The 13,949-nt window shown below is 36.5% G+C and overlaps 1 protein-coding gene across 1 annotated transcript; it reads right to left on the reverse strand.

Annotated features, from left to right (window-relative positions):
* Positions 1–800: 800 nt before the first annotated feature.
* Positions 801–12,587, reverse strand: CCN3 (cellular communication network factor 3). Its single transcript, XM_074266556.1, has 5 exons — positions 12,336–12,587; positions 12,024–12,249; positions 10,199–10,450; positions 5,182–5,396; positions 801–2,337 (listed from the first exon to the last, which is right to left on the reverse strand). Exons 1-5 carry the CDS (start codon positions 12,429–12,431, stop codon positions 2,041–2,043), a joined length of 1,086 nt encoding a protein of 361 aa, XP_074122657.1. The 5' UTR covers positions 12,432–12,587; the 3' UTR covers positions 801–2,040.
* Between the last annotated feature and the right edge of the window lie 1,362 nt (positions 12,588–13,949).

The raw sequence follows: 13,949 nt of genomic DNA on the forward strand, positions 1-13,949 counted from the left end.
CTGAATTGAAAACTAAGGCTGCCTCCAGAAACACCCCGAGAAACCTGCTCCAAGAGAACAATTATAATTTAAAGAAGAGAACATTAAAATTGTAAAGGTCTGGTCTTTTCTGCCTATGAAACATTTTGTACTCATAGTCTAGCAACTGTCCAAGGACAGATGGTAGGTGAATGGACATAGATTGATCATTATAACAGCAATTCCCCCCACTGATGAAATGACAAGTTTGGCCTCACATACATGTGGGTAATAAACTTGCATGCACAAATGTATATATTAATATATACTACATATGAATATATAAACAGTATTTTAGATCACCTTGTACCAACTTTGTATATATCTCATATGTACCTAAATATTACTGATTAATTCATGTCTCCTCTTTTTGAATGAAAAATCCTTGTGGGCAAAGATTGGCTTTACCTTTGTTTTTATTTTCAGTGCTTAGTATACTGTCTAGCACATAGTAAGTATTTAGCAAATGCTTGTTATTGATCAATATGTGGATAAGTATATAGATTAAAATGTTTTAGTTTTTATTTGGATGTTTTTCAAGAAGCCACAGCCCTTACATATCCCGTCTTATAAAGAAATCAATAAACCTACCTACAAATATCTTGTCTGACAGCAATAGACAGTGTTTTAATATACTACTAAAGGTCATTGAATCATTACCCATTTGCAAGTCCAGTCAATAAGTGGGCATTCATTTAGTCCTGAAATTGACAATGGGTTTTGGTTATTATATTTCAAAATACAAATGTGACAGGAGCGTTGAATAAATGTTGGCAAAATCACACATTTTCAAAACTTGTTTATTCAGTATGTTTGACAAATACAGAAAAATAAAAAAAGGATATTTTACAAAATATACAGTTTTTCTATTTACATGAATACTTTGTTAACATAACAAGAAAACAAATTTAATGCACAAAACAGGAGGAATTTACAGATTTAATTGTGTGGCTTACATTCAGCAGATTCATAGTAATATACATGTGTATACATATATCTTATTTATAGGGTGTTTTATTATGGGTCATATACAGTTTAATAAGGCATACCTAAGTCCCAAATTTGGGATCACATGCCATTCTGGTAGTTTATAACACCATCATAGCAATTGCTTATCTTCATGTCTGGAATTCAGCTATAAATGCACCCCAAACCAACACAGACAGCTAAAACATACTTCAGAATGGCAAAGAAAATGGACTGACAGAGAGGAATAGAAACTCTTTGAAAGTGACATTGCCCTCAGTGGAGAGGCTGAGTATTTTGTTTTTTCTTTTTACTGTAAAGAATTTGAAATGCAACAGAGCTTCTTATGACCTGTAAAGCCACAGTAACTTACTTTTAGATGTTAGTTATTCCATTAAGTGACCTACCCAATTTATGAGTGTAGACACCGCATGTCCCTTACTGTACAACATATGTCAAAATGAATGGTCTCTATTCTGACTTTTTTAAAATACTGTATGAGAGTTATTTCCCATGCTAGCTTAGATCTTGGTTTTATTATGTTCTCCAAATTTTGGATGCAGATCAATTAATAGCAGAGCACCCTTAAGTAAAAATGTGACTGTACAACTATATAGTTGTACAGTTATGTGGTTGGTATCTTCCTGGGATAATCCTATCATATGAGATGAATACCTAACACTATTCAAAGGCAAAAGGATACCATCATGCAATGTGTACAGCATACCAAGAAAAAATACAGAACTGTTTGCTATAATTGTAGTGCCTTTAATTTGTCTAAATGCAATCAGAAAAAATTAACCTGTCACTGACCCTTATTTTTTTTTACTTAGTTTACTTGGACTTCTTGCTTTATTTCCTACATTTCTCTTTCTTTTTAGATAACACAAAATAAGCTAGTTAGCTATAAGTAATGCCAGGGAACATTTAACATACATGCTTAGGTGGGAACAAAATCAATGATCCTTAACCCATTTATCTTACGTTCAAATGAATAGATTTGTTTTCTTTTATTTCCAATTTTTCTCCATCAGCATGTTGGTTGTCTGACACTATTTATATCTTCATTCTTCTAGACTTGGGTTCTAACTCTTGTAGGAAGGCATCATTACTCTGGGGACAGTTGGTGTGACAGGCACAAGTATTGATGAGCATCATAGGTTTCTTAACAATTTGTCCTTGGGGACAATGGAATGCCACTTGAATAGTTTTGGTATTGTGTGGAGTGCAGCACCGACCATCAGTACAGATGCCACAATACCTGGGCTTGTATGTCTGAGTGCTAGTACAATTCTTATATTGTAAATGGATGGCCTTAAGGGACTTCTTAGTACGAAGACACTTCTTTCCTTTCTAAAAAAAGAAAAGAAAAGAAAAGAAAAAGAAAAATTAAGAAAGAGATGTATTAAATGTGGTATAGCCTTCAGGTAACCATTGGCTCTTATTCTGATAAGAATTCTAGTATTAAAGTATCTAGAATCCCCAGGAAGTCTAGTGCAGGGTTTTCCAAGTATAAGTGATGGCATTTTTTTTTTTTACCAGCCCATAAACCATTCACTATCATTTAAAAACTTGTAACCTTTTTAAAAAAAAATTTATTTATAAATTTTTTGACAGTATATATGCATGAGTAATTTTTTAAAATAACATTATCCCTTGTATTCATTTTTCCACATTATCTCCTCCCTCCCTCTACTCCCTCCCCTTGATGACAGGCAGTCCCATACATTTTACATGTGTTACAATATAACCTAGATACAATATATGTGTGTAAATACCATTTTCTTGTTGCACATTAAGTATTAGATTCCGAAGGTGTAAGTAACCTGGGTAGACAGACAGTAATGCTAACAATTTACATTCACTTCCCAGTGTTCCTTCTCTGGGTGTAGTTGTAAAACTTGTAACCTTAATAAATTAACATTTTTCAACAATCCTCCTTAGCATTTTGTTTCTTTTTACCAATCTCTTTCCTACTTCCCAATCATCTATATTACATAGACGGCAGAGGGCAGAGTAATTATTTGGGAATGGGGATATTTTGCTAGTCTGCAGTATAGTTTAAGTTGGGAAACACTGGTCTAGAAAATATGTGAAACTCAAAAAATGTTGCCAGATACCAAACTGGTTGCTAGTCATAGAATATCTTTCTTATATGGAAAATAGCAGTAGTTTGGGAGAAAGCAAGCAAAAAATAAAGCCAAAACTTTGAAAAATAGTTTGAAAGGACTTTTAAAGCAATCTATTTACTGAAATCCTTTCAAAATCTGAAGTGCTAATAAATTTTAGCTCTTTGGAAGTTATAGATTTACTCCGCTCCCCTTTCATTAGTTATTTCTTTATTTCTTAGCAATAGTTCTCAAAATGGGGGTGAAGACCTCTGAGGATCCCCTTCATTCTTTCAAGAGACTCATGAAGTCAAAAGTATTTTTATAATTTTTACTTAGATATTTTTTTGCCTATTAAGATATTTTTCTAACTGCCTATCCACGTGAGGCTAGATCTTCTGCATACACCTGAACAAAAAGATCACATCACAATAGATTGAATATAGAAACAGATATGAAAATACAGGTGTCTGACTAATATGGAACTATGTTTAATAGGATTGTACAGGTATAGCCTATACCAGATTGCTTGCTGTCTTGGGGAGAGGAGAGGAAAGAAAGGAAAGGAGAAAAATTTGGAACTCAAAATCTTACAAAAAAAGAATGTTGAAAACTGTCTTTACTTACATGTAATGGAAAAAATACTATTTAGTGAAAAAAAATGCAGATATCTTGTATTAAGCTAAGCATAAAAGAAATTTGTAAAAATATCTAAAACAGCCCTACTCTTATAACTAATAGTTTTCTTAAGGAAAACTATTTTTTCACAAAAACATGTTACTTATGTTAACATGTATTGGGTTTATTACTGTTATTTTAAGTGAAATGGATTAGAATCATTGGTTTTAATTTCTAATGTCAAGAGGGTCAGCTAGGTAGCACAGTGGATAGAGTGCAGGAAGATGTAGCTTCATGAATTCAAATCCAAGCCTCAGACACTAGCTATGTGACCCTGGGGCAATTCACTAAATCTTATTTGTCTCAGTTTTCTCATCTGTAAAATGAGTTGGAGAAGGAAATGGCAAATAGCTATAGGGTCTTTGCCAAGAAAAGCCCAAATGAAGTCATAAAAAGTCAGCTATAACTGAAAAAAACCAATAAAATGTCAATAGATATAACCATATAGACAAAAGGTCTTTGTGGGTCCTCAATGAGTTTTAAGAATATAAACTGAAATCAAAAACTTTGAGAACTGTTATTTTATAGCATTGGTATATTGTGTTTATTACAATTTCCTCTCATTCATCTGAGCTCATTTGTAGGAGGGCAATTACAAATTGGGCACAAGATCATCAATATCATTCCCTGCCTCTACTCATGAAAGTGGGAAATTTATAGTGAGTAACATTGGGGTACACTGAATCCTAGTATGTGGATGATTATAGAATCATAATGTTTAGATGGATTTGAAGTCATCTCATCCACTCTATTGTATCAAAGCAAAGATATTTCCAATTCAAACTGAATATTCTGTATCCAGGAGATGAAATGGAATGCTCCATTCAGCTTTCCTACCTCCAGTGATTTTAAAAGCACTAATAGGTGGTAGCTAGATGGCATAGTAGAGACAGCACTAGTCCTGAAATCAATTCTAGCTGCAGACACTTATTAGCTGAGTGATCCTGAGCACAACTTAACCACTATCTAATGAAGATGATAACAGCCCCTTCTTCCCAGGGTTCTTGTGGAGAACAAACTGAGACAATATTTAAAAAGCACATGGCAAACCTTAAAGTCCTGTGTAAATGCTATCTAAGTTCTGAGTTCTCTGTTCCTATTCTGAACTTGTCATGTTACAGCTGCTGACATGCTACTGCTTAAGAGAAAATGAGATTAATGTCTGGGTAACCTCAGTGATAACAAGTTTATCCTTGTTTGACCTTTCTGATTTCTCTCTGATGCTGACCCACAGCAGTGCCTAAGCTATAAGGTGCCTACCTATCTGTGATACAACTTTTTCTTGATTCCTCCCTCCAGTTTTTGTGCCCCCCCTTACACAAACATCATTTTACTCTGACTTCAAGGATATATCCTCTGACATACAATCCCTTCAGAGCTGTTCTTGATAACTTCACTCAATAGTTTGTACCTTTTCAATGGCATATTCAACCTCTTGTTCACAGGGTCTTATGATGCAAAGACGAGTCTGCTTCATCATCTCACAATGGCGGTTCCTATTGGTGACCCGAGTAGAAAACCCCATACCACAGCTTTTAGAACAAGCACTCCATTCTGTAGTCTGCTCTATACAGTTGAGACTTGACTCAGACATGCCAATTCCCAGTGTGGCCTCTTGTCTGTAAGCTTTGACAAACAAAGACACCATCAACATTATCAGCAAAAAAGCATAAATGGCCCTTCCAACAATTACTTACTAAATGAATAGAGAATAAAGGTAAGGTAGGGCAGCTAGATGGTGAAGAGGATAGAATACTGGGCTTGGAATCAGGAAGACTCATTTTCTTGAGTTCAAATCTGAGCCCAGACATTTACTAGCTGTATAACTGTGGACAAGTCCTTTAACTCTATTTGCCTCAGTTTCCTATCTGTAAAATAAGGTAAAGAAGGAATGTCAAATCACTCTAATATTTTTTGCCAAGAAAGCCTCAAATGGGGTCATGAAGAATTGGATGTGACTGATAATGACTGAACAACAACCACAAAGGGTGAGGTTGAAAATGCAACTTTCTGTTTCCAGAACATCACCAACAGCCCAGATCTGTGTGTCTTTAAAATGTGACCATTGGTGTTTTAAGATATGGACTTGCATATAAAAAATTGAAATTTAATTACTGATTTTTTTAGAGGAAATAGTGCCTGCAAGTCTACAAATAATAACAAAAAACGCATGTGTTCTTTGGGAAGATAGTGACAGTTTCGACAGAATGGATTCAACAATTCAACAAGAAATCACTAAGTACATACAGTGGGAAAGATAAAGTGTTAGACTTGGTAGAAAGGTATGATGAATGAATGAGTGAATGAGTGAGTGAGAGTGAAAAAGCATTTATTAGGTACTCACAATGTAACAAGTATTGTGCTAAGTGCTAGGGATACAAAGAAGAAAAAGCAAGATAGTTCTCACTTTCAAGGAGCTCACATGCTAATTAATTAAGGAAACATAATTTATAAAACAAAGTATAGTGGCAGAGTAAATGGTAAGGCCTGGAAGACTTAGGATCCAAGAGGAGGGAATATAGTAAGGTTTGATCACCTTCCATTTCAGTAGAATTAATAGAACTGATGATTGCTATTTCATCTAACTTGTGGGTGCAACCAAGAAGCCTAGATGGATTTAGAGCAGTTCCTGCCAGAAGTTGAAGGGGAGAGCATGAAAAATTGTCTCTTTCCTTAAGAAATGTTCATTTTTCTTAAGGATAGGACATATAAACATAAATAAATGAAAGATAATTTGAGGAGGGGCAGAGCACTAATAACTATGGGGATTCAAGGAAGACTTCCTATAGGAAATGACACAACATAAAAGAATCAGATTTTTTGGTTTATTTAAAACTACTGTTCCTATGAGTATTATGTGTGACTTGGGACAAACCAATTCCTCTTCTAAATGATTCTGTTTCCTTATTTGTTAAACATGGCTAATGTATTATTTTGTGAGTTGCATTGCATAATTCAGTACAAGTTGGAAGATAATTTTAACATCTCCAAATAAAAAGTTCACAACACAGTAAAATCAACAGCATTTTACAAAGTAAATATGTGTGTATTTTTATCCTCCTGCTTTATGTCAGACAAGATAAGTAATGTATTATTTAGTGGAAAAATTAATCCACAAAAATATTTGTGAAATTGAACTTCAACAAAGTCCTAGGAATAGTCCAATGTACCCAAATAATTATGGAATGAGATAAGAATAGGGATTGGATATATAACTTTGACTGATGAATAAACATTTTTAAATGCTTAGTATGTACCAGGCACTGTTCTAAGTGCTGTGCATACAAAAAGAGGGCAAAAAAATAAAGCTTTTAAGGATCTCACAATCTAATAGGGGAGGCAACATGTAATAAACATATGCAAAGCAAGATATACACAAGATAAATGGAAAATAATTAACAGAGGGAAAGCATATTAGCTTGGAGAATTCATAGCTGAGTCAATTTTCTGTATAAATACAGGTCAGCATCTTTTAAAAACTGACAGTCTTAGAGTAATAGTTAGAGGTTAAGCATTAGCAATGTGCCCAGAGTCTCACAGCCAATATGTGTCAAAATTTGAGACCCAGATCTTTCAGTCTTTCTTCAAAGTCAGTTCTTTTTCCACTGAAGAAGGACATAAACAATCAAACAGGATAGAGAGGCAAAATGCTTGTGTCCTTGGCATTGTTACATACTATGTTGACCTTGATAAAGGTGCGCCCTTTCTAGCTTCTCTTTTTACCAGCTTAATTCAACAGACACTTAGAAGCAGTGTGCCAGTTTATTCTAAACCATCAGAAGAATGATAGCCTACTTAAATTATAGGTTTCAGATTTAATTTATTTTTCTCTTTTCTTCATCTGAACCTGTCGTGTCATCCATATAGGGAATTCCTGAAATAGAAATTCCCTCTATCAGAGATTACCACATCTATAACTTAGATTTTCAAATATTTGTTCATGGTCACACGGAGAAAGACAAATGTTTACAGCCAATATTCGACAGAGACTGAATTTGAAACCAGGACTACCTGGCTTCCCTTTGCTCCATCTAGCTTTCTGATGTACTAAGGAACACTGTTTCTCCTGGATTTGTTACAGGGAGAATGGGGAATGTTATGTGAAAAGGTCTTGGGAGAAAAACAGAAACAGAGACTAAAGTGCTCCACAGATGTAAAGTATTATTAAATCACTTATTAATGGTACCCAGGGATGAAATGTCAAAAGTAGGTTCCTTATGAGTAAGTATGGCTGGAGAAAACACCCACTAAGGCTGACCTCATTGTTAAGTGATCCCAATAAGCTTTAGCTGTTGGCTGACATGTGGCTTCTGCAGAGCGATATCTACTACCAGATGAGTGAGAACACTGCAATATTTCTTTCCTTTGCTAAGGAAAAAGGCTATGCTCATTAGAGGAAATATCTTGGAACTTCATTCTTTCCCATGTCATTTAGGATCCTAAGATAATAGTTCTAGAGTTGGAAAGGTCCTTAAAATTTATTTGGAACAACCTCCTTATTTTACAGATGAGGAAACTGAGGCCTGAAGAAGTGAAGGAACTTGTCCAAGATCACACAAATAATATACATCACTGGTAGTGAACTAAACCATTATTTCTCTGTAGAACAAGGAGAGAGAAGGTTTCCCAGAATGCTCTTTGAAGTAATTTTATTTTTAAGGATATACAAGTGGAGCATTATCATTCAAAAAGGAGGGTCACCTTGTAGAGCAGAGAAAATTCTTCCCTAGAAGAATGCACTGTGATGGTATCAGAAGATGTGGGTTTGAAACCCAAGGAGTTCTGTTACCTGTTAGCTGTGTGATCTCAGACAACCCATTTAGATTTATGAGATTTGGTTTACATTCAGTAAAATTGGTACCTGAACATCTGGTCATAGATCTGTATATGTATCATAGAAGGTATGCATACATGTGTATGTGTGCGACTTAAAATGAAAATCAGATAAGATTATATATGTGAAGATTATATATATTACATATATATATAGTCAACTGTAAATCATTATACATATGTAATGTCTGTTTATATGTTGTGTTTCTCCAGTAGAATGCAAGTTCCTTGTGGATAGGTTTCTGTCTCTCAACTCTGGGCATTTTCTCTTGCTGTCCCCCATACCTAGAATGTTCTCCCTCATTTCCATCTCCCACCTTTCCTGATTTCCTTCAAGTTCCAGCTAAAATCTTGTGTTCTACAGCAAGGATTCTGAAACTTTTTCTACTCATGACTCCTATTAGCCCAAGACATTTTTAATGACCCCAGGGATATAGGTATAATAAATAGGCATACAAATTAAACATTTACTGATAATAAATCATAATTCGATATCTCCCATATTCAATTATGCAACTTGCAGTTTAAAAAGTTTTATTCTACAGGTCATTTCTAATCTTCTTTAATGCTAGTTCCTTCTATTTATATCCTGTATCCAATTTGTTTGTACCTATTGTTTGCCTAATGTTTTCCCCATTAGATTGTGAATATGTTGACAATAGGAACTGTCTTTTGCTTTTCTTTGCATCCCCAACAATGTGAAGTATCTAGCAAATAGTAGGGAATTAATCAATGTTTATTGACTAAATGACTGACAGAAACTGTTTCTTTTTTCTGTCTTACTGATATTCCAGTGCCTAGCACACTTTCATTGAAAATATTTCACAAATACTTATTGGATTGGATGACTATTTATATAAGCTGCTATATATTACTTGTATCCTTTATGTTATGATATATTACATTATTATTACATAACTTGCCATAGTATTAAAATAATTTATCTTTTTCTGTGATTTCATGAGTAAAGATAGCTCCTGGTTAGGACCTTCCTTTGCCAATGTAGGTCAGCACCTTCTTTATTGCCAGGGAAAATGAGAAGTTAAGTGACTTGTCTGGGGTCTCAAAGTCAGAATATGTCAGTGGTGGATATGATTACAAATCTTCCTGACTCCTGGGCCAGTTCACTTTCCATACTTATTTTTTGATTATCACATAACTTATGTATTATCAAAGGCTGTTGGCTTGCTTTATTGTAAGATGACATGGATTCAAATCCTGTCTTTGAAACTTACTTTCTATGTAATATTAGAGTGAGCCACTCTAGTTATTTGTGCCTCAGTTTACTTTTCTGTAAAAATAAGAATATTTGAAGTCTATGAAGTACTCTCATGGAGGAGAAGAGCTATTTAGCAGATTCCCATTTTAAGTATCTGGTGAGCTCATTACAGTATCTTGGGTTAGATTTTAAGGACACTCAGCATTCTTAGAGAGAGCAAATTGGACAGCAAAGCCACAAATCTAACAAATGATGTCCAGATTCTCATCCTGAAATGTTCCTTATGGGACCCCAGAGTATGCATGCCTTTAGCATTCAGGCACAGAATGGAAAGAGGCCCCTGTCCAGTGACCTTCAGCCCTAATGAGTTTCTCACCTGCTAGTGCAAGGCCTCCCAAAGTCACTTCTTCCTTTGGGTCACAAACCCACTGCTCACAACATTCTCCTGGAACTTCTACTTTCCTTGGGAAAGGACAGTCAGGGCGAGGAAGGAGCAGGTCATGGTTGCAGCGGGGAATGCAGCCTATTTGTCCATCTCTGCAGGTGCACTGATATTTACAGCTTGGCTGAAAGGTCTCACCACTTCGGTAAATTATGCCATCAAACACACAATTGTCTTCTTCTAGAACTAAAATGTTTAGGTTCATGGGTGAAAGCAAGAGGGAGAAAAATAATAAATAGAAAAAACAAACCACAGTAATTACATAAAGGATTTCTAGAAATATTCAACATCTCCTATCATCTTTTTCTAATCTCTGGACCAAAAAAAAATTGATTCTTTACACATGCCTGATAGCTGGGTGTGAATACAAAATGTAAAGGTCATTTTTATGTGTAATAATTGTCCTTTGGTTACATATTACAGGCTATGAATTAGAGATTACTTTCCAAGTCTTTTGTGGTTCTAAATCTGTGATAATATGATCCTATATTCATCTTTCTATAGCTCAGCTTCTTCTGTTATAAAATAAAGGGGTTAAATTAGCTTATCTCTAAGTTCCATTCCTATGGTTCTGAATGTGTAGAGGATAACTCACCCTAGTTTCCAACTTTCCTATAGTATTGGTGAGGCACAAGTTTAAAAATTATTAATTAGTTCACTTATCCATGTGGGAATGAATTGAACATAAAGTGAATGAAGTCTGGATGCTGGATGGTTCAGTTGATATCAATGTACCTCTGGGTACAGGAGACAGTGGGTTTTGCCCATTTTTCTCCCTTTAGCTCTTGTGACTTGAAGAGTAACTTAAAAACATGGACAATTAATTATTGTTTTTTGAATTTTCAAGGTTATAAGGGTAATTGTGGTATATTTCCACAAAATTCCATGTTCACAATCTATTTCCTGACAAAGCTCAGTTTTTGTTTTTTGTTGTTTGTTTGTTTTTTAATTCTCAGTAGGCTTTGTTTTATTTTGTGATACTCATAATTCAACAAATATTTAAGGCACAAGGTTAGGAACTGTAGACATAAAGTCAAAAACCAAAAACCAAAAATAAACCTTTGCCTTCATGCACCTTCCATTTTATATGGAGGCATTGGAAAGAGAAATTGCAGTTTTATATACAGCAAAGGAGAATCTGCTATGATGCTTTCATACGACTCTTTGGGTGATCTAGATTGCCTTTACATTTAAAAAAATGTAATATACAGGTGTGAAAACAAACCTGCTAAATGACAGCTTGGGGAATTTTACAGACTTTGTTTTGTTTTATTATTATAATTATTTTGCATGCAGATTCAGGGCTTCATCCTTTCTTCCTCTTTTTTTCCCTTTGGAATTCGCAAGAGGAAATGACCTAACGTGCTTTAAACTCTGCTTGAGCTGTCAATCATCTATCTAAATTCTCTTCAAGGGTATCAAGTAGAGCGGTTTTTAGTTCCTTCTCTTTGACCCCACACTCTCTTTGCTCAAGAATAGTCCCTGAAATACCAAGTTCCAACGCTCTCCCCTTATTCTATCTCCTCTTGCAATCCCCAATTCCATTACTACTCCCTAATCCTTTCTCTATTACTTTTCCCCATAATCATTTCCCTCCCTTTGATCTGCCCCATCGATCTCACCCCCCCCCCACTTGAAAGCATTTCCAAGTCAGGATGGGGACTTTAGAAAGATTTAAGGTAGGCCCCTGGCAGCTCCCAGCCCCGAGCCATAGGGAAGTGAAGGGAAGGGGAAAGGGGACGGGACAAACGCAGGTTACCCATGCAGATGCCAACTTCAGCTCTCGGGTCGGCGCTGCGGTCACAGTAGAGGCCGCTGCTTTCCTGGCAGGGCAGTAGCTCGGAGCAGCTCTCCCCGCGCTGGCGGGCGCACACCAGGCAGCAGGAGCATCTGTCCAACACAGCCGGCACCCCGGGGGCGCAAGCAGGCGGCTGGGCTGGGCATCCGCCAGGACACGAAGACCGGCAACTCTGAGCTGGAACGATCTGCGAGTAAAGAAGAGCACAGCCGCTCAGTAAGAGTGGGTTGAGCAGAAGCTCCTTGTAGGGAACAATGCTAGAGCGTCACTTGCCTTGTTCAGCAGAAAAAGGAGCAAGAAACTGAGGCACATACACTGCTTCCTCAGCCGGAGGCTCATCCCTGGTGGGGGCAGCAGCCTGCACTGCATGATCCTCCCTCAGGATTTTTCGCAATGATTATCTCTCTCTCTTCCTTTAAACTTTATTATTAGTTTTTTTTTTTTTTTTTTTTGTTTTTTTTTTTTTGTTTTGTTTTTTTAAACCACCCGGTCCCTTCCCCACTGGTTCTCACGCGCAAAGCTCATATTTATAGATGCTTAGACAGATTATATAGAGCGCGTCTAGGGACAAGTGGAAGCCGGTTGGCTACATCTGGGGAAGGAGGGAGGGTGAGATTGGCTGGGAGGCTAAATGTAATGGGGTTACAATAGCAACCCAGAGGTTGCTATGGTAATTGGCTAAGGCAGCCACAGCAGCCGCAGTCTCAGCAGCAGCCGCGGTGGAAGGAGCTTTAGGGCGCGGTGCTGGGGAGTGTGCACCCGCAAGCCTGTGTGGGGACCGGCTTTTCTCAGGGTGCTCGGACTAAGTGGGGTGGAGTCCGGACTCTGAGGACTGTCTTCAGTAGATGAATAGGAAAAGACCAGTTACCTTTTCTTAGAACAAAGAAGAACCACCAAACTTCGTGTACCCCCAAATCTCCCATTCTTCCTTCTTTCTCTCCCTTCCACCCGCATGGCTGTTTGAAACAAGGGGTCCTTAAGCCTGAATTCCTCTTTGAGGGAGGTACGGAGTTTGGGACCATCTGTTTGAGTTTGGCAAGAAGCCTGGCTGCTTAGTCATAAGAAAAGAGAAAGCACATTCAAGTTTGTCATCGTTTAGTGTCCTCACTGTATGTGTTAAAAAAAAAAAAATGTCAAAATGGTAGGAGATGCTGCTGTCCAGATGTTCCAACCTCTTTTTCACAAATTGTTCTAATTGTTCTCTATGTACTCCTTGTCCTCTCTCTCCCCCATCCACTTCAGACTGAGTGGAAATAATTATCTGCCTAATTTTAAAGGAGTAAAAGCTCTAGTAGTTCGATTAACATAAACCATTTATTTTCCCCGAAGAGAGCAAAGTCTTGAAATCTTATGCTAGTTGATGAAAATTGAAAAATTTCAAAACAAAAAAAAATGGGGTAGAAATACCATTGAATTTGAGGTCTGGGAATTTGGGGTTGAGTCTTTGTTCTGCTGTTTACAAACTGTGGGATTTTAAGAGTCACATCAGTTTTGTGGGTCTTATTTTATGACATCTATAAAATGAGGGAGTCCATGAATTAACTCAACAGATATTCATTAATTTACTATATTCAAAGTATTATACTAGGTGCTGGAAATACAAAGAAAAATGAGTGCAACTTAGGTTAATAAGCGGCTAATATACTTGCCTGACATGTAAATGTAAAATATAAAAAACAAATTTTTGAGACTACCAGCTGTGTGTGTGTGTGTGTGTGTGTGTGTGTGTGTGTGTGTGTGTATCAGGAAAGTTCTTTAGGACGAGGTAGCATCCTAAAAGTATACCCAAGTTGCCTTTCAACTCTTAGCATTTTAAGATCTTCATGCAATTGAGTTTTGGGGTTTTTTGTTTGTTTTTGTTGTTGTTTTTGGTGAGGTTACTCAGGC

The sequence above is a fragment of the Sminthopsis crassicaudata genome, chromosome 1 (genome assembly GCF_048593235.1).
Source record: "Sminthopsis crassicaudata isolate SCR6 chromosome 1, ASM4859323v1, whole genome shotgun sequence".
Classification (NCBI taxonomy): Eukaryota; Metazoa; Chordata; class Mammalia; order Dasyuromorphia; family Dasyuridae; genus Sminthopsis; species Sminthopsis crassicaudata.